General features: G+C 44.7%; 1 protein-coding gene and 1 long non-coding RNA gene across 4 annotated transcripts in view; one reads left to right on the forward strand and one right to left on the reverse strand.

Moving 5' to 3' along the window:
* Window positions 1–21,822, forward strand: part of LOC126293360 (uncharacterized) — a 305,549-nt gene extending 283,727 nt beyond the window's left edge. The window contains exons 2-3 of one of the 3 annotated variants that reach the window (XR_007552276.1): window positions 6,090–6,260; window positions 21,682–21,822. Coding sequence is in view for 1 of the 3 variants with exons in the window: in XM_049986566.1 (XP_049842523.1) it covers window positions 6,090–6,228; window positions 21,682–21,717 (175 nt within the window). In the remaining 2 variants the exon portion in view is untranslated. The remainder of the gene's footprint in view (window positions 1–6,089; window positions 6,261–21,681) is intronic. The other 2 variants (XM_049986566.1, XR_007552277.1) reach the window with 2 other exon arrangements.
* The window catches only part of LOC126293363 (uncharacterized), a 1,719,051-nt gene that overhangs the window by 1,576,965 nt on the left and 116,870 nt on the right, over window positions 1–25,216 (reverse strand). The window lies entirely within an intron of this gene.

A 25,216-nucleotide genomic window follows, 5' to 3' on the forward strand; every position in this document is an offset into this window, starting at 1 on the left:
CGGCCTAACGGTGTGCGGGACCGTAGCCCAGCTTCATGGAGACGGTTGCGAATGGTCCTCGCCGATACCCCAGGAGCAACAGTGTCCCTAATTTGCTGGGAAGTGGCGGTGCGGTCCCCTACGGCACTGCGTAGGATCCTACGGTCTTGGCGTGCATCCGTGCGTCGCTGCGGTCCGGTCCCAGGTCGACGGGCACGTGCACCTTCCGCCGACCACTGGCGACAACATCGATGTACTGTGGAGACCTCACGCCCCACGTGTTGAGCAATTCGGCGGTACGTCCACCCGGCCTCCCGCATGCCCACTATACGCCCTCGCTCAAAGTCCGTCAACTGCACATACGGTTCACGTCCACGCTGTCGCGGCATGCTACCAGTGTTAAAGACTGCGATGGAGCTCCGTATGCCACGGCAAACTGGCTGACACTGACGGCTGCGGTGCACAAATGCTGCGCAGCTAGTGCCATTCGACGGCCAACACCGCGGTTCCTGGTGTGTCCGCTGTGCCGTGCGTGTGATCATTGCTTGTACAGCCCTCTCGCAGTGTCCGGAGCAAGTATGGTGGGTCTGACACACCGGTGTCAATGTGTTCTTTTTTCCATTTCCAGGAGTGCATGATTTTACGTATTTAGGCTGAGGGGACGAGTGAAAATTTGTACCATGCCGGGAATAGAACCTAGGTGTCTTGCTTACTAGCCAATTGCACTAGCCAGGAAGCCAACCTGGCACAGCAGCCCACACAGCTGCACGTTCTATCCTGGAAACACTCCTTCCTCTACCCAATTTCTCAGTGCCGCCCCATTCTACGAGGATTGAATGTTAAGTAATGCCTCCACCTCCGTTAATTGGGTTTGAATGCGAATATTTTAATAAAGCAAACGCAGAAGTAACCCTTAGAATGGGATCTTTAATTACCGATATTCACTTTTCCACATAAGCACCATTCAACTGGATACATGTCTGCCAACGATGGACAAGTTTTCTGAATCCGTTGCGGAAGAAGTCGACATTCTGTTTCTTCAACTACAATCTCACAGTTCTCTCAACGTCTTCATCGGAAACATAGTGATGTCCCCGCAGGTCGTCTTTCACTATCGGGAACAGACGGAAGTCAGACGGTGCTAAATCTGGACTGTATGCAGGGTGCCATACGGTGGTGAGATTCATGCTCTGAAGTTGTTCCGTGGTGGCAGGTGAAGTGTGTGGTTTGGCATTGTCAAGCTCCAGGAAAATATTTCCCTTTTCTTTTCAGATCCTTGTTAGCCGTCGTTTCAGAGTTCGCAGGGTTGTGATGTAACGCTCTGAACTGATTGTTGTTCCACGACCAAGGATATCAGCATGGGTAACACCATCCGAGTCCCAGAACACTGTGGCCATGATTTCTCCAGTTGAGGGCACCGTCTTGAATTTCTTTTTCTGGGGCGAGTCTTTGTGTCGATATTCCATAGACTGACATTTCGTCTCCGGGTCGTAATGGTGTACCCACGTTTCGTCTCCCATCACAATTGAATGGAGAAAGGCGTCACCTTCATTCTCGTAACAGGTGGAGAGTTACCGGCAAATTTCAAGTCTGTGCGTTTTCATTGCAGGAGCTAGCATCCGGGGTACCTATCGTGCACAGATCTTCCGACAGTCAAGCAAAGCAATAACGTGACCCACACGTTCTTGTGAAATGCCGATTGTGCTTGCAGTTTCTCTCTGAGTGATACGACGTTCGTCCTGAATCAATTTGTCAACATTTTCTTTGTGAAACTCGGTGGTTGCTGTCACAGGACTTCCAACTCTTTGTTTGTCACATAGGTCAGATGTTGCCGCCTCAACATCCTTAAACTTACTCCCTCAACGACGCACAGTACTCACATGAACACAATCACCATAAACTTCTTTCATCTCTGATGAATTTCCTTTGGGAGTGACACCTTCTGCTGGCAAGAATTCAATAACTGCACGTTACTTAAATTGCATCGAGCGACCGTCTGTGCAGGGTTCCATAGTTTACACTGTAACAACACAACCATTCAATGCTAACGCTTCCCGCCAACTGGAGCTGTATAGAAGACGCTACGGAACAAGCCAGTACCTGCCGCATACCAAAGCTACCAAGTGTTGAAGAGTTACGAAGGTGGAGTCATTACTTTTCAGTCATCCCTCGTACTTTAAATTCTCCCTTGCACGCGTACGGGAAATAGCACAATAGACTTTGCAGGTCTCATACACGTATGATTTTATGTATATGGACTGAAGGGGGCGAGTGAAAATTTGTACCAAGGACGGTAATCGAATCTGAATCTCTTGCTTACTAGGCAGGTGCGCTAGCCACTTAGCCGCCTTGACATAGCAGTTCACACAACTGCGCAGATTACCACACGTAAGTACAATAAGGGGTGACCCACTTAAAGGCTGCAACTCAAATATGTCTAGAAAAACAACAATTGATACTGAGAAATGACTTTCGCGTGATCGGTTTCCTCTTAGCAGGACGAAGAATCCTGTGCTATCTCGCATCAAACTCGAACGTTCTTCGGTGCGGCCCTGAGTGCGATATATCGTTGCCGCCAGCTTTCTACTAAGGGCCGCGCTACCGCCCTGTCTTGGAGAGGAGCAACCGTGATGGGCGGCGCATGCGCCGTGTACTGAACCGTGTTCTATATTGGACGTCGATTTGCAGCCTGGTATCCGTTCTCAGCGGGACTCATCATCAGAAGCAGCATTCTCCATGGAGATGGCGACCAATTGGATCGCCGAAATATCGAGTCAAGTTGATTTTTGGATCCGGCAGAAAACCCGAAGAGACTTTCAAAGTGATGGTTGTTTGCGCTTACGACGAAGACCTGATGCGTGCAGTCTTGTAGAGTGCATTCATACAAGATGCACTGGTCCCACGACAAGCTACGACTCTCGTTCGCCTTTGATGTTTCTGGAGATGATGCTAACCAACGCTCGGTACGTCCAAATAGCTCCGTTCTTTTGCCGGTTTTGCAACGGGAGGATGATATGCTGTTCCAACAGGGTGATGATCTCCCACCAGCACCTGGAACTCAACGTGCAGTAACTTCACTGGCCAGCATGATCGCCGGACTTGTGTCCATTCGAGCAGGTGCGGGATATGATGGGACGAGTAGTGCCTCGCACGACCCATGGACCAGTAGCTCTTAGTGAACTCCGTGGACAGGTCGATTAGGGGTGGCACAAGGCGTCCCACGACGCTATTCGCCGTGTGTGCGATCGACTCGACGTCAGAGTCAGCGACTGCATTGCCGCCTTTGGAGACTACACCACATACTGATATGGGTGTTTCAGCATGGACTGAGAGCTGGTCTGTCAGAACTGCTTGTACTACTCATATGTAGATGCAATTATTTCTGAGCCGTGTGAGGCTCACGTTCGTGCCGTTCATAACTTGGAATCTTGTAATAGCGGCAGTGGCGTCTCGCTTCTTTCTTGTGTCATTGGCGCCACCGAGTTTGCTAGTATTGTTTGTACGTGAGTGGCAGCAGCAGCTGTTATCGATAGCCACTTTGGTGCAACCGCTTGTATTTCCGGGTCGTCGTGTGTCTCAGCAACCGGCAGTATCTTACGGCCTAGTGGCTGCCAATGCCCCAGTTAGCTGCCATGAAGGTTAGCTTAATTTGCGGCAGTGTACTCTCCCTCGTTTTGCCGATGCTGTCCGGCATGGCGTGAAATTTGGCAGCTCCCTTGATTGGGGTATGGATAATTATTTCCCTTGTCTACCTTGGTTATAGTGGTTCCTTCTGCCTTGTGGTGTTTTAAACACCGGATTCTGGAGGCGCAGTGCTATCTGTCACTTCGCCGTCGCCTGAATTATTCGATCGTTGTACTGGTTATCTGGCGTTAGGTGGATTTGGTAACCAGGTTGATCGGCGTTCAAACCGTCTCTAGTTTGAGTCGCCCTTCTTAGGTGAACATTTTCTTGGTTGCCAGTCTCACCGCTTGCACAGCTGTAGTGACCTTCCTCAGGTCGATCCGTGGAGCACTGTCTGTGGATCTCTCCGTATTACTTGGTCGAGTTGTGATAAATGTTTAAAATTTTCTTTAATGTTTTAAAATGTAATTGCCTTCCTCACTTGTAATTCAGGCCTTCAGCCGTTGACTGTGTGTAACACTGCTTGTGGCCTTCAGCCGACAAATAATTTGCAATATTTTCTTACTAAGGCTTTCAGCCGTTACTATAGCTTGTTACAGTTTTTTGGTTGTTTAAGAAGAAAATATCTTACATTTGCTAACGTCTAACTGTCCCCATCTCTTGTAATTCACGCCTTCAGCAGTTGAGTATTCTGAAGTTGCTTGTGGCTTTGAACCGACAAATAATTTGGAATTTTTTCTTAGTAAGTCCTTCAGCGGTTTCCTGAAATAAAGTGTATGTGTTTACTGTAGCCAACGGTACCTGATTATGACCCCATCCACAATCGTTGCCTTATCCTGCCTTTCCCTGACTACCAGGTGACAAGTTCATATTCTCCATATGCACTGTTCCAACAATAACTCTTGAGTGAATTGGAAACCTGTAAAAGGGTGTACTGACAATTTTTCTGACTAGGCGTCTACCGCGTGACACGCTCATGCGCTTCCATCTCTTACGTATCGCATTTAATGGTTTCCAGGATACGAAAAATTTTATTTTCACTATTCCATATAATTATTGAGCGAATTAAAAAATAAAATGATATCTAAATCTACTCATTAAGAGGTATGATCTTATGTTATGGCTTTAACACAGTGAAACAAATATTAGGATTAGAAACTGTGCATATGTCTTGAGGTAGTGCAACTCACGGCGCGCAAAAGCCCGAACTACGTTCATCCAGCGTGTGCAAGTGTGACTTCCAAAAAAACTTTAAACATAATTTCACGCCCATTCTAAACGTTTTCTCGCTTACAGGCTTAGCATGAATTACTTAACACATAAACCCATTTACAAAGTACTCAACAATTTGAAGGTGTGTTATACACGTCAGTCCAATCCTTTGAACAACCGAGGTTCACTAGTTCGGTACGGAATTGGCACTCAGTCGTAACATTTAGCGAATTCAAGGACACGAACTGCACGAATCTCTCCGTTATACGCCAATTTCTGACACGCCTGACCGCTTGTGATACGCTCTGGAAGTACACCACGGTACATATTACTACTCGTAATCCAATCTTGCAGAGATTTTCTTTTTACTGATACGTGTTTTTTTCTCTATGTTGTGTAGTCTTCTGAAAACCCAGAGGTACTGACGAATAACTGAGTACTGTATTTCCTAAAAGAAAGTTACAAAAAAAACATTAATCATGCAAGTATTTAGTGACCAGAAGTATCTTGGTGACGTCCAGTTATACTTAAGTGCAACAAAGTATTTGTTTAAAAGTTAGCCCTCCCAAGTCTCAAGCAACGCTGATTCGCCATTTTAGGGTCATTAGCCCAAAACTTCGTGAATCCCACTCATCCTTCCTAATAAATGGGAAGAACTTCTTCCAATACCCCACACCCCTTTGGCCCAGGGTCTGGAGTACTAACTCTACATGTCTATCAAATACCGGTTCTACATTCAGCAATGGCTTGTAAGATTCCATCAGCGTCCCTCCACGACCAACGGAAATATTAAAACACCTCTGGACATGAAAAAGCAATTTGTACCAACGCTTATAATTGCAACTGGCTATTATAGCGATGTTGCCAGGTTTTTATCAGGCAAGCACAGTACGCTTGAAGGTGGTGAAGAATTCCTTTATATGAAATATCTGTGAGGGTCAATGTTTTCATCACACTTGAAGATCTTATGTACTGCTATTGTTATTAGCAAATTTCAGTTGCCTGCTTTAGCGCCTAATTAAGGCGTATAACACCCCGTATCTGTCCTCTACCTTAACGCTCTTTTTCTTAACAGTACGGCGAAAACACTGGTTCCCGTTACAGCGAAATACTTGATGAGTATGGAGTCGTTCCCTGAGCACAAGAAATTATTTCTAAGGAACTATGCTGAGTGGTTTTTTGCAAACGGCAGCTTAACTCGTTAAGTTTTTATGGATACATTTCCACACGTGCTGCGAAGCATCTCATACTTTTGCCCTCATCTGCTGTTACAGGTGGTGTAATGGCGGACTGCTGCTGTTACAGTGGCCTCTGAGCAGGAGAAAGCGCAATGTGTTTGGTGGTTTCGTGAGACACGGTCGTCTGTCAGTGTTCGGTGTCACTACGGAAGTTCCTGTGGTTGGGATCCACGGGGTATGAAGAGCATCAAAGAATCGTACTGAAAGGTTACAGAAACTGGTACAACTGCCTAATGTCGTGTAGAGCCCTGCGATCTTGCAGAAGTGCCACAACTCGACGTGGCATGGACTCGACTAGTATCTGAGATAGTGCTGTTGGGAACTGACACCATGAATCCCTCAGGGTTATCCGTAAATCCGTAAGATTACGACAGGATGCAGATCTCTTCTGACCAACACGTTGCAAGGTATCCCAGATATGCTTAATAATGTTCATGTCTGGGGAGTTTGGTGGGCAGCGGAAGTGTTTCAACTCATAAGAGTGTTCCTGGAGCCACTCTGTAGCAATTCTGGGTGTGTGAGGGTGTCGCATTGTCCTGTTGGAATTCCCTAATTTCACATGTCCGTTGGAATGCACAATGGATATGAATGGATGCAGGTGATCAGACAGGATGCTTATGTAAATGTCACCTGTCAAAGTCGTATCTAGACGTATCAGGGATGCCGTAACACTCCAACTGCACACGCACCACAGTATTACAGACCTTCCACCAGCTTGAACAGTACCCTGCTGATATGCAGGGTTCCAGGATTCATGAGGTTGTTTCCATACCCGTACACATCCATCCGTTCGGTACAATTTGAAATGAGGCTCGTCCAACCACGCAACATGTTCCAGTTGTTAACAGTCCAATGTTGGTGTTGGCGGGCCTAGGTGAGGCGTAAGGCTACGTGTCGTGTCGTTGTCGAGGGTACCGTGTGGGTCTTCAGCTACGAAAACCCATATCGATGATGTTTCGTTCAATGGTTCGCACGTTGACACTTGTCGATGAACCTGCATTGAAATCTGCAGCAGCCGGCCGCGGTGGTCTCGCGGTTCTAGGCGCTCAGTCCGGAACCGCACGACAGCTACGGTCACAGGTTCGAATCCTGCCTAGGGCATGGATGTGTGTGATGTCCTTAGGTTAGTTAGGTTTAATTAGTTCTAAGTCCTAGGCGACTGATGACCACAGATGTTAAGTCGCATAGTGCTCAGAGCCATTTGAAATCTGCAGCAATTTTTGGAAGAGTTGCACTCCCGTCACTTTTAACGATTCTCCTCAGTCATGGTTGGTCTCGTTCTTTCAAGATCTTTTAACAACCTCAGCGATGTCGGACATTTCATGTTTTACCGGATTCCTGACGTTCACGGTACACTCGCGAAATGGTCGTACGGGAAAATACCTACTTCGTCACTGTCTCGGAGATGCTGAGCCCCATCGCTCGTGCGCCGACTACAACATCACGTCCGAAATCACTTAAATGTAGATAACCTGCCATTGTAGCAGCAGCAACCGATCTCCAGACACTTGTCTTATTTAGGCGTTGCCGACAGCTGCGCCATATTCTGCCTGTTTACATACCTCTGAATTTTAATACGTGTCTTCACCAGTTTCTTTCGCACTTAAGTGTATTTTGGCGACTAGTTTCAAACGAACAGGTTCAAACCTGACATACTGACGTTGCACTGAAAGTGCCTAATCTTAATGACAATCATTCAAAATAGGCAGTTTATGCATCACACAATTGATAATAGATAAATGTCCCAATGTATGTATAATCACCATAAAATGTCAGTGAAACGTAACTGGTCTGGAAAGGTTTTGACTTGTGTATTTAGCATATGTATAACGTGAAAAGTGTGTATTGACTGTTTTAGATGGTTGTGATTAAGATCAGGTACTTTCAGTGCGGCCTCAGTAGATCTGGAATAAGATCGTGAAACGTAGTCGATGATACTAGAGCTCTCACCGAGCCATGCACTTCATACATTACTCAGAGCCCATATACTGGATGTTCGTTACTACTGGCTTGCTTCACTGCCGTTTTCCAGTCATGTAAACATACCGCAGCGATTCAGTGAATGTAAATGTCGTCTGGCAAGGGCCTCCCGTCGCGTAGGCCGTTCGCCGGATGCAAGTCTCTCAATTTGACACCACTTCGGCGACTTGCCCGTCGATGGGGATGAAATGATTATGATTAGAACAACACAACACCGAGTCCCTGAGCTGAGAAAATCTCCGACGCAGCCGGGAATCGAAACCGGGCCCTTAGGATTGACATTCTGTCGCGCTGACCACTCAGCTACCGGGGGCGGACCAGCAATACAATTCTGTTTGTGTTCTACACTTGCGTAACATACAACGTTCAGCATGCAACACTTTGATTGAGTTGCGATTGTGGCTTTACTTTCAGTATGTAGTATACAATAATATGTCGCCGATCGGTTACATGTCACTCAAAGTGGTGTGTCTAAGGTGTGGAGAAAGTACATAAAGACAGGGAATGTGGACACCAGATCTCGCAGTGGTCGCCCTCTTATGACAACGACAATTCAGGATCATTTTCTCCAACTGTCGGCTAGCAGGCGCCGAATATCAACTGCAAAAAACAGGCACTCGTATCTCGCAAATAGTGCGTAGGAGATTGCATCACGGTGGTCTTAATTCCAGAATACCAATGAGAAGGTTTGCATTGTACCAACCGAACCGACGCTGTCGAAGGACCTGGGCTCTTGCACTTCAACAATGGACCATTGTAGAACGGAGTAATGACGTGGTTGCTGACGAGTCCAGAATTGGTTTGCACCAGACGCTTGACGTTTTAGGGTTAGATGAAGCGCTATGTGACATGTGGAACTATTATACGTTCAGGAAGTCCATCCGTTTGCAGGTGGAAGTGTAATGCTCTGGGTGGCAATAATGATAGGACGGTGGACGCCCCCTAATTCCCGTCTACAACAATTTCACTTTTCTCCGATACCTCGAAGAGGTCCTACAAACGACCGTTAGGTATTACAGAAGTGAAGTCAGTGACAACTTCACCCTTATAGATGACAAGGTAAGACCACAGCGTCATCTAACAGTGTCTCGCTAGCTTCAGAGATGCAACGTCAGAAGAGCGCATACGCCAACACAGTCCCCCGGACATGAATGGTACTGAGCATGCATGATACGTGTGGAAGGTGGTCATTGCAGTGTCCAAAATCCAATTGACAATCTTCAGGTTCGCACCCCAAGATAAACCTCATTGTCTAGTCTAGGGCATCCCTCTCAGAGTGGAACTCACCCATGTATGGGGAGAACATACTCATTAGCAAAGACTGATAACCATTGTCAGGAGATAAAGATTTTCATTGTTTCTGTTTTAAAGATATAGTCTTAAAGAGAGCCTGTTTTTATGTGTAATTTATTTTTTTTAAATAACCAAAATCGTTCTTGTTTTCGGAAGGAATTATGTTTATTTTGTTGATAGTACAAACATCAATACATGAAATATAACAAGCTATTATTGTGAAGTCTGTGACATTCCGAACTTTCCTTGAGGTACGTGGATGTACTGCAAGTGTGCCAGATTTGTAATAAACTGTTCATGAAATAAAAAGAGTTGCTCGTCATAGATTTAAAAAAAAAAGTTCAGAGAGTTATACAGTGAATAAGGAACAGCCCGAAAGTGAATGTGAAAGATGTTGGCGAAGACCTGCAAAGACGAGACTGAATATCACTTAGAGCCTCTGCAAGCAACAAACGGAGTACAACTGGTAGCACACCTATGAAAAACTTAAGCTACTATTTGGGAGAAACCACAAGGCTTTATCTACCGTAGTTCCTCAGAAATAAATTTTAGTAGCCAGACAATGACTTCAACCTGTGTTTGCTCTACTGGGAACCAATGTTTCTGCCAGGATGTTCAGAGAGAAGCGCTAACTCTCCTTCCACACGGACCTTTTACCTTTCTTTCTTTCTTTTTTCTTTTTTGTTTCATTTAGTGCCACTGCTATCGCATGGACCCCAATTAATTAACAACAGTATACTGGCAATATTTTAATGATGTAACATAACAACACATGTTACAGCTGTTCAACGTAACTGTTCTCGGTATGTTTTCATAAATGTTACAACAATGAAACAACAAGAAATGTTGAATGGGGTTATACTGACCACAGTGACGCTCAGTACAAAAAATCGTGCATAAATTTTAGTGTGTTGTAAATATAAAACTGAACAAAGCATCACTGAATATAATTGACTCAGAGGGAGAGTCATATATTTTGAAAACAACAGCTTTGAAAACAAGGAAGATATATACTTCAAATCTACTTATGTGGTCATTTGACTCCCTGATGTCGGCAAGGATACAAGAGCTGCAGCAACGAATCCGAACAACGGGTAGAAAAAGAAGGGGAAAATATTTCCATCGGTGTATGTGCTTTGTATAGCATCTCTCCGACGTAACATTTATCAATCTATTTTCACAAATGTTCAAGAAACATTTTAAACTGGGTTCATACATAACCCAATGGCACTCATTGCGAAAATCGTGAATACTCATTGCGAAAATCGTGAATAAATTTTAATCAGTTCAAATGGCTCTGTGTACTACGGGAATTAACAACAGCGGTCATGAGTCCCATAGAATTTAGCGCTACTTCAACCTAACTAACCTAAGGACATCACACATATCCATGTCCGAGGCAGGATTCGAAGCTACGAACGTAGCAGCAGCACGGTTGCGGACTGAAGCGCCTAGAACCGCTCGGCCACAGTGGTCGGCTTTGTCTGTGCACAGTCACTTTATACTCAGCCTGTATATTCGGGTTAATCAAATCAACGCCAGGCAAGTTTCCTATTGGACTCTGCTATGGCAAGTATCCATTCATTTCCATACTCGCCTGTTGTGTTTGTAAAATATACAGTACTGGCCATTAAAATTGCTTCACCAGGAAGAAATGCAGATGATAAACGGGTATATTATACTAGAACAGACATGTGATTACATTTTCACGCAGTTTGGGAGCATAGATCGTGAAGAATCACTACCCAGAACAACCACCTCTGGTCGTAATAACGGCCTTGATACTCCTGGGCATTGAGTCAAACAGAGCTTGGATGGCGTGTACAGGTACAGCTGGCCATGCAGCTTCAACGGGATACCACAGTTCATCAAGAGTAGTGACCTGCGTATTGTGACGAGCCAGTTGCTCGGCCACCATTGAACAGGCGTTTTCAATTGGTGAGAAATCTGGAGGATGTGCTGGCCAGGGCAGCAGTCGAACATTTTCTGTATCCAGAAAGGCCCGTACAGGACCTGCAACATGCGGTCGTGCATTATCCTGCTGAAATGTAGGGTTTCGCAGGGATCGAAAGAAGGGTGGAGCCATGGGTCGTAACCCATCTGAAATGTAACGTCCACTGTTCAAATGCCGTCAATGCGAACAAGGGGTGACCGAGGCGTGTAACCAATGTCACCCCATACCATCACGCCGGGTGATACGCCAGTATGGCGATGACGAATACACGGTTCCAATGTGCGTTCACCGCAATGTCGCCATACACAGATAAGACTATCATGATGCTTTAAACGGAACCTGAATTCATCAAAAAAAAAAAAAAATGATGTTTTGACATTCGTGCACCAATGTTCGTCGTTGAGTACACCATCACTGGCGCTCCTATCTGTGATGTAGCGTCAAGGGTTACCGCAGCCATGGTCTCAGCTGATAGTCTATGCCGCTGCAAACGTCGTCGAACTGTTCGTGTAGATGGTTGTTGCCTTGCGAACGTCCCCATCTGTTGACACTGGGATCGAGAAGTGGCTGCACGACCCGCTACAGCCATGCCGATAAGATGCCTGTCATCTCGACTGCTAGTGACACGAGGCCGTTGGGATCCAGCACGGCGTTCGGTATTACGCTCCTGAACCCACCGATTCGATATTCTGCTAACAGTCATTGGATCTCGACAACCCGAGCAGCAATGTCGCGATACGATAAACCGTAATCGCGATAGGCTACAATCCGACCTTTATCGAAGTCGGAAACGTGATGGTACACATTCCTCCTCCTTACACAAGGCATCACAACAACGATTCACCAGTCAATGCCGGTCAACTGCTGTTTGTGTATGAGAAATCGGTTGGAAACTTTCCTCATGTCAACACGTTGTAGGTGTCGCCACCGGTGCCAACCTTGTGTGAATGCTCTGAAAAGCTAATCATTTGCATATCACAGCTTCTTCTTCCTGTCGGTTAAATTTTGCGTCTGTAGCACGTCATCTTCGTGGTGTAGCAATTCTAATGGCCAGTAGTGTAATAAAAAATGTCCAATCTTTCTTGTGCAGCGATTGATGAGTTTGTACAGATTCGAGTTTCTGGAACAGTGCAACGAACACAACTAATAAGCAGAGATCTACCCGTCATTCAAAATGGGAAACATAACCATTCTTTTCTGGCTTTGCTACAGTCAGAGGCAGCACTGTGATGCAGTGTGTAGTAGCGCACGGTTGAACGAGGAAGTAAAGTCGGTGTTTAGGCTGACAACTGCTGTGAGGCTGAGAAGAAGACCACGCCTTTACCCCGGACACCGCAAGAGCGCCGCCCTCCACCTCTTTCTGAAATGTCTCGGGCGCCGGCCGTTCATTCGCTTCTTTACAGCTCTATGAAACGCGGCAGGACGATTCCCTGCAACAAAGTAGCGTCCAGCCCTCGTCTCCGAGTCTCACATGTACAGAAGTTGGAAGGGAACAACGCGAACACCCATCGAATATGTTCATGAACAGTCCCATCACCCTCTGGAGTGATGGCATTCAGATCTACCTGGGCTTTGTGTGAAATGGCACTAATGCGAGTCCCCACTTCTAATATGAGGGTCCCGTCTGTTGGGCAAGCCGGTGGCCGTACTACTGGCCCGACTGCTGGGACAGTAATGCCTCTCTTTGTAGCGGCACTACGGGTGGGTGGTTGGGTGGGTGGTTGGGTGGGCGGGGGGAAGCAGACCCATCGCACCGACAGCCTTCTAACCCCAGAAAAGAGCCGAGATATTCACCTGCTAAGGTGAGGCAATGACACTGGGTTCACAGATTTACTTTAAACTTCGTACACTTCTGAACGGGCATTAAAAACAACACAGTGTACAAACACTAAGGTACTCTACTCCGGCAGTACGTACAAATTCGCAAGGGAAGTTTTATGCGTCTATTACGTAATTGATGTATCTATGCGTCAAGTTCATGGTGGTCGAGTGATTAGCGTTCGAGCTACGTAAGACGCACGTGTACGAAGCTACGGTTCAACTCCTGCTCAATGTCAATTTTTAATTATTATTGTTTTCATCACTGATAATATTATTGGATTTTTATAACGTTTGATAGTTAATATATTTAAAAAACCAGCAGTGAATTTCGTGTTATTTGACTATTTACTATTTTTAATTATATTTAATTACTGGAACAAACATATTTACGACCATCGACAAGTAAATGAAGAAACGCACAGTTTTCTTGAAAATATATGAGCGTCGTGATTTTCGAAATCCCTAATACATATATTCTCGTAAAGTACCCGGAACTACTTTGCACCTCGCTGCCTCGAGATGCAGACACAGAGGCAGGCCACAGTTGGCAATTAACCTGTTTAGCGGCGAGGCGTTGCTAATATCAAATGTATGTGAAAACTTACACGACTTAACTGCTTACACACTACTTATCCTAAATTATCCTAAGGACAAACACACACACACACACACACACACCCATGTCCGAAGGTGGACTCGAACCTCCCCCGGGACCAGCCGCATAGTTCATGACTGCAGCGCCTCAGACCGTTCGGCTAATCCCGTGCGGCCCTAATGTAGGAAGAACGAATACACAGATGTAATTAACATGCGTAGCTATGGGACGTTGCTGATGTAGCAAGAACGACTACTGTAGGTGCAATTATTTTTAATACCACAGAATTTATATTTGTACTACAAAAATGAAGGTTTGAACGGAGTCGAACCATCGACTCATCACGTTCGCCTTGCGAAGCACGAGCACTAGTCACTTAACCAACTGTGACCGAGTGGTTCTAGGCACTTCAGTCTGGAACCGCGCGACCGCTACGGTCACAGGTTCGAATCCTACCTCGGGTATGGATTTGTGTGATGTCCTTAGGTTAGTTAGGTTTAAGTAGTTGTAAGTTCTAGGGGACTGATGACGTTAGAAGTTAAGTCCTATAGTGCTCAGAGCCATTTGAACTATTTTGAACCATCCATTAGAGACAGAACACATTTCCGGATTGGAGAGGGAAATCTGGCGTGTGTTTCTCGAAGGAACCATCCTCACATTTGCCTTTATCGATTTATAGAAATAACGGTAAACAAAGTCGAAATGGTCAGAAGGGGATTTGAACACTTCTTTCGGGTAGTCGCTTATTATACCTTTAAACCCTACTCAATATTCCATGTACGAAACAGTTTCAAAAGTTTGATTACTTTACAAATGAGTTAGTGTGTTAAATATTTGACGTGAAGCATATAAGCGACAAACGTTTCGAAAAAAACTTGAAATTATGTGTAAAGTTTGACACAAATCGTTAAGTGCTGTAACTATGAGACTGGACGAATAAAGTCTGGGAAATTTGCGTCGCGATTAAAACAAAACCTGGTTTCTAACGCATCTCATTGCTTACAGCGTCATGTACCCTGTACCGTGTGCCGCACAATTACGTAATTTTTCAGGCACATTCAGTGGTGTATATGTATACTAAATGAGCTGATAATAGTAGTACGGAAACAATTATATATATCGTCATTTCTGGATCGGCAGTTTTATGGTATGAACAGCAAAAATATAGTAACCAATAATTTTTTTCCGTTTATCATTTTGGGGGTGTGGGAATAGGGTGGGTGCCAGCGACTGAAAGTTTCGTATAGTTTTCAAATATTATATAAATTTGTTGCAAGTAGTTAAGTGTTCCCATTCTCAATATTGGAAAAATGTAATCTGGTTGAACGTCGTGGGTTACGCTGCCTGAAAAAAAATACACTGTTTTTAAATGTAGTTCTTGTCGTATTTTGTTACAAGGTTGACATCAGACTATAGCTCATAATGAGTAGATTTTTACAGCATTTAAAATGTTTACATTCGGCCTATAACTACTCTAAATATTGAAAATCTACTTTTTGTTGCCCCCAGGAAGCCGTCAGATAGCTGGACTGCGTCCATTAACTGTATGAACAAGATAGCCGTTAAGTAATACAGGTCAGTTGCACCTGCAGGGGGCCCTTGCAATGGTTTCCATAGGCAACAAAAACTTCATTACCGGTATCAAAAATTAAAACTGTATTGTAATCTGCTCATAAGGCGTATAACCTTACATTAGAAGATTAACATAGCAAGTCAATTACGAGGGCTATTTATTTTCAACTTCGATCTGTCGTGAAATAGAAACAACACTGAAAATCTGGTGAAGGTCTCTGCAGATTCGTTTGCACGGTCTCTATGTATGCCTGTGTAACACGTCACGTCGCTGTTTTTAGTTCTGAGCGCACAGTGGGCTCATAAAGGTGCCTATATAAAACATGTCACCCGTCACGTGTGAAATCCTGCTGATGGGTTTCGCTTGATTTCATGCAACCCACATAACTTAACTGTCATGCGTTCGCGACAATTCTAGGGCTCATGCTACAGAGGCAACGGAGACGGCCTTGCAGCGTTTTCGGTTGGAAGTGTTTGATTGCCAACATATAGCCAGGACTTGGCTCCCTCTGATGTGTATCTCGTCGCTCGCATGAACCGCTGGCTATGAGGGTTGGCGGATATCACAGGGGGCTACCTTATATGAGGTGCGTTTAGGAAAGCTGGTACCACGCTTTGACTATTGTCTAAGTCGGAGTAGTGACTATATAGGGAAGTAGCTGGGAGGTGTAGCTAAATGTTGCAAATAAATCACGTTAGATTTTGCTTGTTTTCCATTTACCGATCGATCGGATGTCGAAAAACACGTATAGCCTTACCATTAAGGTTAGAAGCTGAGTATATGTCTTCAGGAAGTTCAGCTCACTGCGCACATATTAGTCAGACTATATTCTTCTAGTATTTGAGAATGAGATCACTTAATGACTTCCAACATACTTTATATATAATTTCAAATTTTCATCTCTGACATTCTAAAAATAAGAGAGAGAGAGAGAGAGAGAGAAAGGAAACGTTTATTGCTAGTTATATTTTCGCAGTATTTTTCCGCTTTAATTGTTCGCACTGCGATAATTCCCTTGTCAGTTCCGACAATTGTAACATATCTGCTACAAAGTAGTAAACGGGTAATACTGCGATCCGGCTCCAGTCGCAAATCGCGTATTTAAGAATTACAGGGCAACAAAAATGTTGATGTTCAGTACTTTATGTAGTTATTGGACGAGTTTGAATATTTGAAATGCTGTCGTAACTACTAACAGTTTTAATTTTACGTTAAAAGCTTAGCATCTCATATCAAATACTAATGTTAGAAACTGAATACTTGTCTTCAGGCAGTGTAACTCACTGCGCGGAAATTATCCACAGTGCAGTTGATAATGAAAGCACTTAATGACTTCCAACCAACGGTATATACAATTACTAATCTTTTCGAAACTTTGTCTATTTGATCCCTACAAAATAATTAAAGGAAAAAAGTTTACAGCTTAATACATTGTCTCTCTTGATGCAGTAAAACTTCGGCATGAGGTTTTTGTTTATTACTTCTCTACCGTCAACGATATTCGTAAGAAAATTTGCACAAAGTATCCACAAATGCAACTGAACGGGTCTACAAAATTATATGATTGTACGACGCGCAGTTCAGAATATATGACGTCATATACATCTATATTTCTCAACCAACCTTATGGTCAGTGGTGGAGGATACTTCTAGTAGGACTGGTTTCCCAGCCGAGGCATGGGTGTGTGTGTTTGTCCTTAGGATAATGTAGGTGAAGTAGTGTGTAAGCTTAGGGAATGATGACCTTAGCAGTTAAGTCCCATAAGCTGTCACACACATTTTTTTGACTAGTTTCCTTAATTCGAACCCCCCCACCCCCTCCCGACACCCTTTCCTGTGCCAGCCAGGAATTGCACGTGAGAAGAACGAATGCCGATGACGTTCCGAATGACACATAATTTCTATTACTTTCTAACTGCTATCATCTTTCTCACTGTGATCATTTCGCGAGATGTGATAGGTATGTTGGCTTCCCCTTCCCGCAACGTATTTTCACAAAATTTCAGTTTCAAGCATCTCCGCCTTCCATAACGCCTCTCTTGTACCAAAGGCCACTGGAGTTTTTTGAACATCTACGAAACTGTCTTGCGACGACTAAATGATCCTGTAACAAAATGCATGACTGTTCATTCGAGATCTCTCTCTCTCTCTCTCTCTCTCTCTCTCTCTCTCTCTCTCTCTCTCTACTCCTTCTTGGCATTTGTCTCATAGAGGTGAACATTTCTGAAAATCGGTTACGTTTAGCCTATTGCTGTATAACCCGTCTCGTGCCTCTTGTCTCGAGATATATATCTCAGCTCTCGGGTAGCACCACTCGCCGCTAAACAGGGCTCTGGCGAAAACAGTGTAACGGTGTTCGGAAGGCAGAGCTCGTTAACATCAGCTCCTGCAGAACTTTTGCTCTGCAGCCGAAGTTCCGAAACAAGCCTTTCTGGCAAAACGCCAGAGATCATCCTGTTAGGAGAGAGCAGTGGGGGTAAAAGCAGCCCCCCTCCGTCCCCCCCCCCCCCCAAAAAGTTCTCCGTTCCGCGCCCCCCACACCACCGCGACTGTTCACCCCTTTCTTTATCTGCAAAACCTTTTAACCGAATTACACCGCAGGCCAGGGCTGCCAACCCTCCCCCATTTATTCCGCCAACGCCGGCGCTGTGGCTCGCCTTCCGATGTGCGCCGGGAAAAAGTTTCGTCCCACCACGTCCGGCACCTATTCCGCTCTATATACAGAAATATATATATAATTTTTTTCCCTTTGCGGTTAGCTTGCGGGAGGTCTCATCCCCCTTCCAGGGTTCAGAGCAGCAGCAGCAGCAGCCCCGGGATACGAGACAGTAGACGTGGAAAAAATATTCCGAGTGCGGCGTCCGTGCCGGTGGGCGAAGTGGTGCATATAAAAAGCGAAGGAGGAAGAGGAAGAGAGTGGAATGCAGGACGGAGAGGAAGAGACAAGAACTGCGCAGAGCGACATGACCGGCATGCAGCGCCCTCGGCCATCGCGGAAAGAGAACCAGTCTGGCTGCACGCAAATGGAATACCTCAGGGCTTAATGCAGGCACCAGTGTTACCTGCCGCAAGCTGGAGTCTGTGAGCTAATGGGTTTCAGTGCCCCTTAAACGCTGATAGAACTACCTCTTTACCTCGCAGCCCATCGCACGGTGTGTGGCGGACAGTATCTCATGAAACACTCTCGCTTCTCCCTTCCCTGTTCCAACCGTGAATGATGCGCGTAAAGGACTACCGTTGGTAAACTTCTGTATCAGGTAGAGTCTCTGCTGATTTTATCCTCAATGTGTTTTCGTCACATATACGAAGAATGAACCAATATGGGTTTTGATGAGCATCTCTGTGATGCTTTCGCTGGTACTGACCGAAACTGTCACGGAACACGCTGTTCTGTCTGGGATTTTATGTAATTACTCCTTCAATAATGCCACTTTATGGTCCCAGAGTAACGAGTAGTAGGGAAGTATGAGTCGAAAGAGGATTTTATAAAGACAACCATCGCAGGTGGACGACACTGCCTGACGATTCTTCTTCTTACGTTGCAGCAGAGTTCTCTGATTACCAACATATTTGAATTCTGATGATTATGACTTTCCCACAGTTAGTTTTATCTGATCGTACTTCTTGCAGATGTCTGCCTCCGGTAGCTGAATGCTCATCGTGACGGATTGTCAGTTCTTTGGGCCCAGGTTCGATTCCCAGGTGGGTCGGGAAATTTTCTCCGCCCAGGGTCTGGGTGTTTCACTGTCATCATCATCATCATCATCATCATCATCATAAACATCAACATCATCGTGTTTCGCTATCATCATCATCATCATCATCATCATCATCAACATCATCGTGTTTCGCTGTCATCATGATCATCATCATCATTATCCTATCATCCTCATTGATTGTATCATCCTCATTGATTGCAGGTAGCCGAATTGGCGTCAAATCGAAAGACCGGCACCCGGCGAACGATCTACAGGACGGGGAGCCCTAGCCGTACGACTAAATAAATAAAAAATAAACTTCCAGATATATAATAGATATGACTACTTTGAGGGGCTGTTCAGCAATTGTGTAGTCAAACAACGAGGATCCTTTCCTCCGATTTGCGCTTAGTATGCTACATTTGTTTATGAAGAGATCAATTGCCAGCCTCAAACGTTGGTCCTCTGCTTCTCTTCCCCGCATTTCGCTAGTTCTTTAGGATTTCGTGCCTCAGTCGTTAAAAACGGAACCCTTACAGAATCCGCTTGTTGTCCGTCCGTCTGTTCGACTCTCAAAACCCCTTTTTCTCAGGAATAGATTGACGTATCAAGTTAAAATTAATGTCACATACTGAGGTCTATGGTCTCTTGGCGGTGTAAATAAAATTGAAGCTTCTATCTCAATGGTCAACAGATGCGGCCATTTATGTGATACATTTTGACAATCACGAAGTCACTCATCAAAACATACAGGGTCAGTGCCACTGATCTGAAATTATGAAATGTGGCAAGAAGTAAAGGAAAAAATCTGGAAATTGTTAATTTGTGGTTATATTAGACGAAAAACATATTTCTGTTGTCATTTATTATCCGACGTCAGACTTGATACTAAAACAGTCAGTAGTGTTCTGCATTCAGGCTGCCTGGGTCGCAAAGATGATGAGGTTCCACACTCCGAGGACCATAGGCGACGATGCAGGAGACCCCCAACACCGTACGAGGCAAGGCGCTAGCGCAGATGGTTTGCCGTTGCCTTCCGCCGACCGTAATGGGGATGAATGAAGATGATGAAGACGAGACAAAAACACCCAGTCATCTCGATGCAGGAAAAATCTCTGACCCCACCGGGAATCGAACCCGGGACACCGTGCGCGGGAAGAGAGAACGCTATTGCAAGACCACGGGCTGCGGACTTGGTCGCAATGGTAATCATCAGGCAAGAAATGACTTTATAGCTCATAGACGCATTTCGGAATTCCTGTATCACCAGACATTCAGGAGCGGTTATTGCACGTATATATGACGTTTCAGGTTTTATGTGACACAGACAGACTAGTCTGTGAATATCTGTTTCGCGCACAAATTGGAACACCATATCTACCTGCAGTAATCGCTCCTAGATATCTGATGATGGATAAATTCCTAAATGCGTCATATGAGCAATGAAGTCATTTCCTGCCTGATGTTTGACATTTACCAGTGCGACCCACTTAACCAGAACGGGGAAATATTGTAATAACGGTCTCCTTTCTCCTGCATGTCTATGTCACATTTACATTATTTAAATTAAAACATTCTCGAAAATCTTGGAGTCCCTGGTACGACAACAGGGAAAAATGGTTGAGATTCACGATTCCCGGGATGGATGAACTGCCTGCTTACGTAACTGAGTTTGTACGGAACCATCAGTGCGCGCGTCCTACTTGCTCCTGGCCATTTTTTTCTAGCTCTCGTACTTAAGTGTATACAAATGGTCTTCGAAAAGTAAGTTTCACATTTTTATGGCAGGACACGCAACATTCATTGAATGCAATACGACACTAAAAGATGGCATCTGTACGTATCACTAGTTTTCAACATAGTTGTACCAATCTTTCAGTTCCTTGGTTGCGGAGGCATTCGAATACCGCTGTGTGATTGTCCTCATCATAGGAAATTCTTTGCAGCTTGCCGGAAATATGGAAATCGACTGGTGGAAGATGCGAACTCCCCGATCATCACCAACCATTTCTCTGCAGCTCTTTTGGAGGCTGTACAGCATTTGGTCAATATACAGCCAGAATTTCACGCCGAATCTGTGTTCAGTTTAGACGTTTCGCACCGTGGATCATACTGTCCCACTTGCTTGTACTTTGGCGTACGGTCCCACTTGACCAGGACACGTGCATACACTCTTCTGACAATATGCCACTATTATTGTGCGATGGGCTTAGCATGGGACGATGTGTGTAACTTAATACCTTAAGTTCCTAGGGACAAGAGTGGCTCTGAGCGCTATGGGACTTAACTTCTGAGGTCATGAGTCCCCTAGAACGTAGAACTACTTAAACCTAACTAACCTAAGGACATCACACACACCCATGACCGAAACAGGATTCGAACCTGCGACCTTAGCGGTTGCTCGGTTCCAGACCGTAGCGCCTAGAATCGCTCGGCCACGTACAAGAGTGTCATCCGACTGTAAGGACCTGTACCCCCGCAATCTGGTAACTCTGCGTTGTCTGATCTTGAATGACTGGCTTAATCTGAATACGAAATACCTAGAGACACTTATGGGCACTCTTTTTTACCAAACTCAGACTATTAGCAGGTTAGTAGCGGTATTACGTGGTGTTAGATGGGGTAGATAACTTTTTGTTCCTTCTGACTGTATTAGCAGTAACAGTTCCTTTGCGGCAGGAAACGTGCTCTAAGCTATATTTCTCTCGTTTCAGGGCCATCTCGATGGTCGACGGTGTCAACCTAGCTGAACGATACCCGACCCTTGTTGCTGTGGCTTACAGAACGTTGGCTACGATGAGCAGAACAAGTTCTTCATCTGTGCAACTGGAAGCAACGATTTACTTCTGGAAACACTGGACAGCCAGTTTTACTTACAAATTTATTTTCTATAATTCTGTCAGTTGTATTAACCATATGCAGTTGATGTTCCTGAGACATACTAAGTCTCACCTTTACCTAAGATTATTGTAGAAGCTGAAGCCATGACTTAAAATTTGTACCAGCACTGGGATTCGAGCCCGCGTCTCCCGCTTACTGGACAGATACACTAGCCATTGCTCCATACTGGCGCTTTGGCTACCATCCCTTCACCGACTGCCCTCGTACATCTCCCTTCCCGATGCAAATTTCAGTTCACGCCTCAACCCACTAGTGTTCCCCTACTAAACTCACATCACTACTGCCGAGGCTCTCCGATGTTGGAATAGCTGTTTAGCAATGAGGCAAATGACGTTAATCCTGCATGTCACCTATGCCTGAGGTATAGGCAGGATTAATCCATTGCGCACATTGTTAATGGGCTATTCCAGTATTGGAAAATCTTGGCAGTACTCATTTGAGTTTAGAAAGGGAGTACCAATAGGCTGAGGCGTGAAATGGAATTTGTATCGGGGAAGGAGATGTTCTAGGGCAGTCTGTCGTACCCAGAGTGCCGGTGGGGCGTAATGGACAGTGCATCTGGTTTCTAAGCACATGACCTGGGTTCAAATCAAGGCTCTGGTACAAATTTCAGTTCATTGTTTCAGCGTGTATCATTACCTGTTACAAGAAAAAAAATTGCTATGTTCACATCCTGGCTTTGAAATAAATATTGTTAGACCGTGTGAAGTAAAGGTAAGTATGTTTCCAGAATGAAATTTCATTCTATAGTGCAGCATGGTCTGCTCTGAATCTTCCTGTCAGATTAAATCTGTGTGCCGGACTGGGTCACGAAACTGGGACATTTACTCTTCGCGATCAAGTGCGGGGCTATTTAAAATAAAAGGAACCCATTTCAAACATTTATTGCTTCCAAAATAGAAAAGATGGAAACACAATTCCAGCGTTTCTGCAAAGAAAGAAGTTCAAATTTGTATGCATTCTATGTGAGCACTGTGTGTTTCACGTCAAATGTCAAAACGGTGGCTCATTTACAGCCACACACGAAGCTGCTGGTATCTCTTTATCGAATTCTCAGCTTCAACAATGTGATGTTGCAAGAGTGTCAGGCGTATTGGGAATAAAAGCTCGGTGTTTTACGTAAACCCACAGATTAAAAAAAAGGCACAAGGTGTGAGGTCTGCAGGCCCGGGAGATCACTGGTGATGAAGCTCATCTTCTGCTTCTCCTCTTCCAACCTAACGTCCTGTAATGGAATCATTCAGGTAACGTCGGACGAGCTCAGAGAATGTCTCTACACAATGACCGCCTTTTTATCTCCTCCCCCCCCCCCCCCCCACCGCCCCCCCCCTAAACCTGACACTCTTGAAAGTTTGAGATGTCCGTACTGATGAAACTGTGAATTCGATAACGAGAGACAATTCGCTTCGTGTGTGGCAGGAAATGAGGCATCATTCTCATATTTGTCATGTAATACATGGTACTCACATTGAATGCATACAAATATGAATTTTTCTCCTTATAGGACCGTTAGAATTATGTTTCTATATTTCGCAGTTTGGAATTAGTGAATTCTGACCATTCTTTTTGAATAGCTCCGCGTAGTAACTGCGCTATCCCAGCACGGCCCACGACCCGCTTCGTTACTTCACTTCCGCCAGTACCTCATCTCCTACCTCTCCTGCACACCTTGTGGAACTAACACTAATGGAAGTAATTTTCCGAGGTAAGTGTGTATTGAGTGCTGAATTGTCACTTCCACTGTAAAACAAATCCTTCCAAAATAGCTCAGATTCCAGTATCGCATGAATTCCAAAAAGTGCTACATGCTTTTCTGTGTAGCCTATCCGGCAGAGTACAAATGTTGCAATGCACTATAGTTCAGTGTGCGAAACATAGCGTGTATTCACTCTGATCCATTAGAATTATGCTTTGACTTTTCTTTCAAAGGGACGATAATCTGGAAACACATACTGTAACTTCAGACTACTATCATTACTCGTATGTATGTACACTTACGTATACATTCTGCAAGGTACTGTGTAATGCATCTCGGACGGAACGTTCTTCCAATACTTTAGATTTCCTGACCCATTCGATTCACGTATTGGGTGAGGTACCTAAAGTACTAATCAGCTATAACAGTCATCTGGTCACAATCGGAGGTCGACACTGAAGTCTTCATGAGAAAACAAACATTTCATTTTTCGTGATTCATAAAATTATCCATCGAATTTAAAATACTGTCCTAGTCTAGAACTAAGAGTCGAAGCTTATGTAGATGTTTAACACTATTACAGCTAGAAAGCGAACATGTCTCGAGCCAAATTAACTCATGTCGCGCAAATTATCATAACTATATTCATCCAATGTTTGACAAAGAAAGCTCTCGGCAAAGCTTACACCTAATGTCAAACCAGTTCGAAAATTTTTCTCGCTGACCTCCACCCTCTTCACCTATTCACCTACCCCCCCCCCCCCCCCTCTACTTCAACGCTAAAAAAACCCAACCATACATATCACACAAAATAATTAAAAGAAAAAATCTTATCAGTTACTACATTTTCTCTGGAGAGTAAAAGTTCAAGAGCAAACATGGCAATTTCATTTATTCTTCCCCACTGCTAAATATCTGCATACACTGTCCACATATACCACTGACTGTAGCTACAAAATCATATTATTGCACGATACGCTCAACAGAAGATACGACGTCGTGAACCTTAAAAACCATGAAAACGGAACTCTCCAACAGCATTACAGGATCATTTTCGAAACCCTGTAATTGTTTGACATTGCAACGTATAAGTTTGAAATTTGTCTCGAAGGTGCCTGCAGCATTCTTCTATAATGGTCTGCGACGTTACGCTCTGGCTCGGTGACGCGTCATACAATGGGGTGCGGAAAAAATGCCACAGTTCAGAATTACATGTGTGATGTAAGGTCTGGTTCATGATGTTACATTGGTACCAAATTTCACCACAAACCTGTCTATGCCACAGTGGATATGTCACACTGCTGGAATGTCGTCACCGCCCCTCTCACCCATATTTCACCCTTTCTTTTGCCACCTGTGCGATAGAGGTCAGAACTGAACGCCCATGGTTGAAATATGGCCTTTTTTTTTTAGTGTCCGAGGAAAACATCTTAGACAGACCGCCGTTCATTATCTACAAGTTAAGACCCGAGGGGGTGGCATCAAGTGCGTCAGTAAAGCCACCGTTTCCTTGGGACGTTGATTCCCACACATCTTACGCTAGAAATCAACAATTCTCAGTGCGACGATCGACAAGGAGACATTCTTGTCAATTTTCGACACTGCTGATACCCCAAGGACACTTCAACCCTCCTCTAAGGACGTGGTGGGCT

Source organism: Schistocerca gregaria, chromosome 10, assembly GCF_023897955.1.
Source record: "Schistocerca gregaria isolate iqSchGreg1 chromosome 10, iqSchGreg1.2, whole genome shotgun sequence".
NCBI classification, from domain to species: Eukaryota; Metazoa; Arthropoda; class Insecta; order Orthoptera; family Acrididae; genus Schistocerca; species Schistocerca gregaria.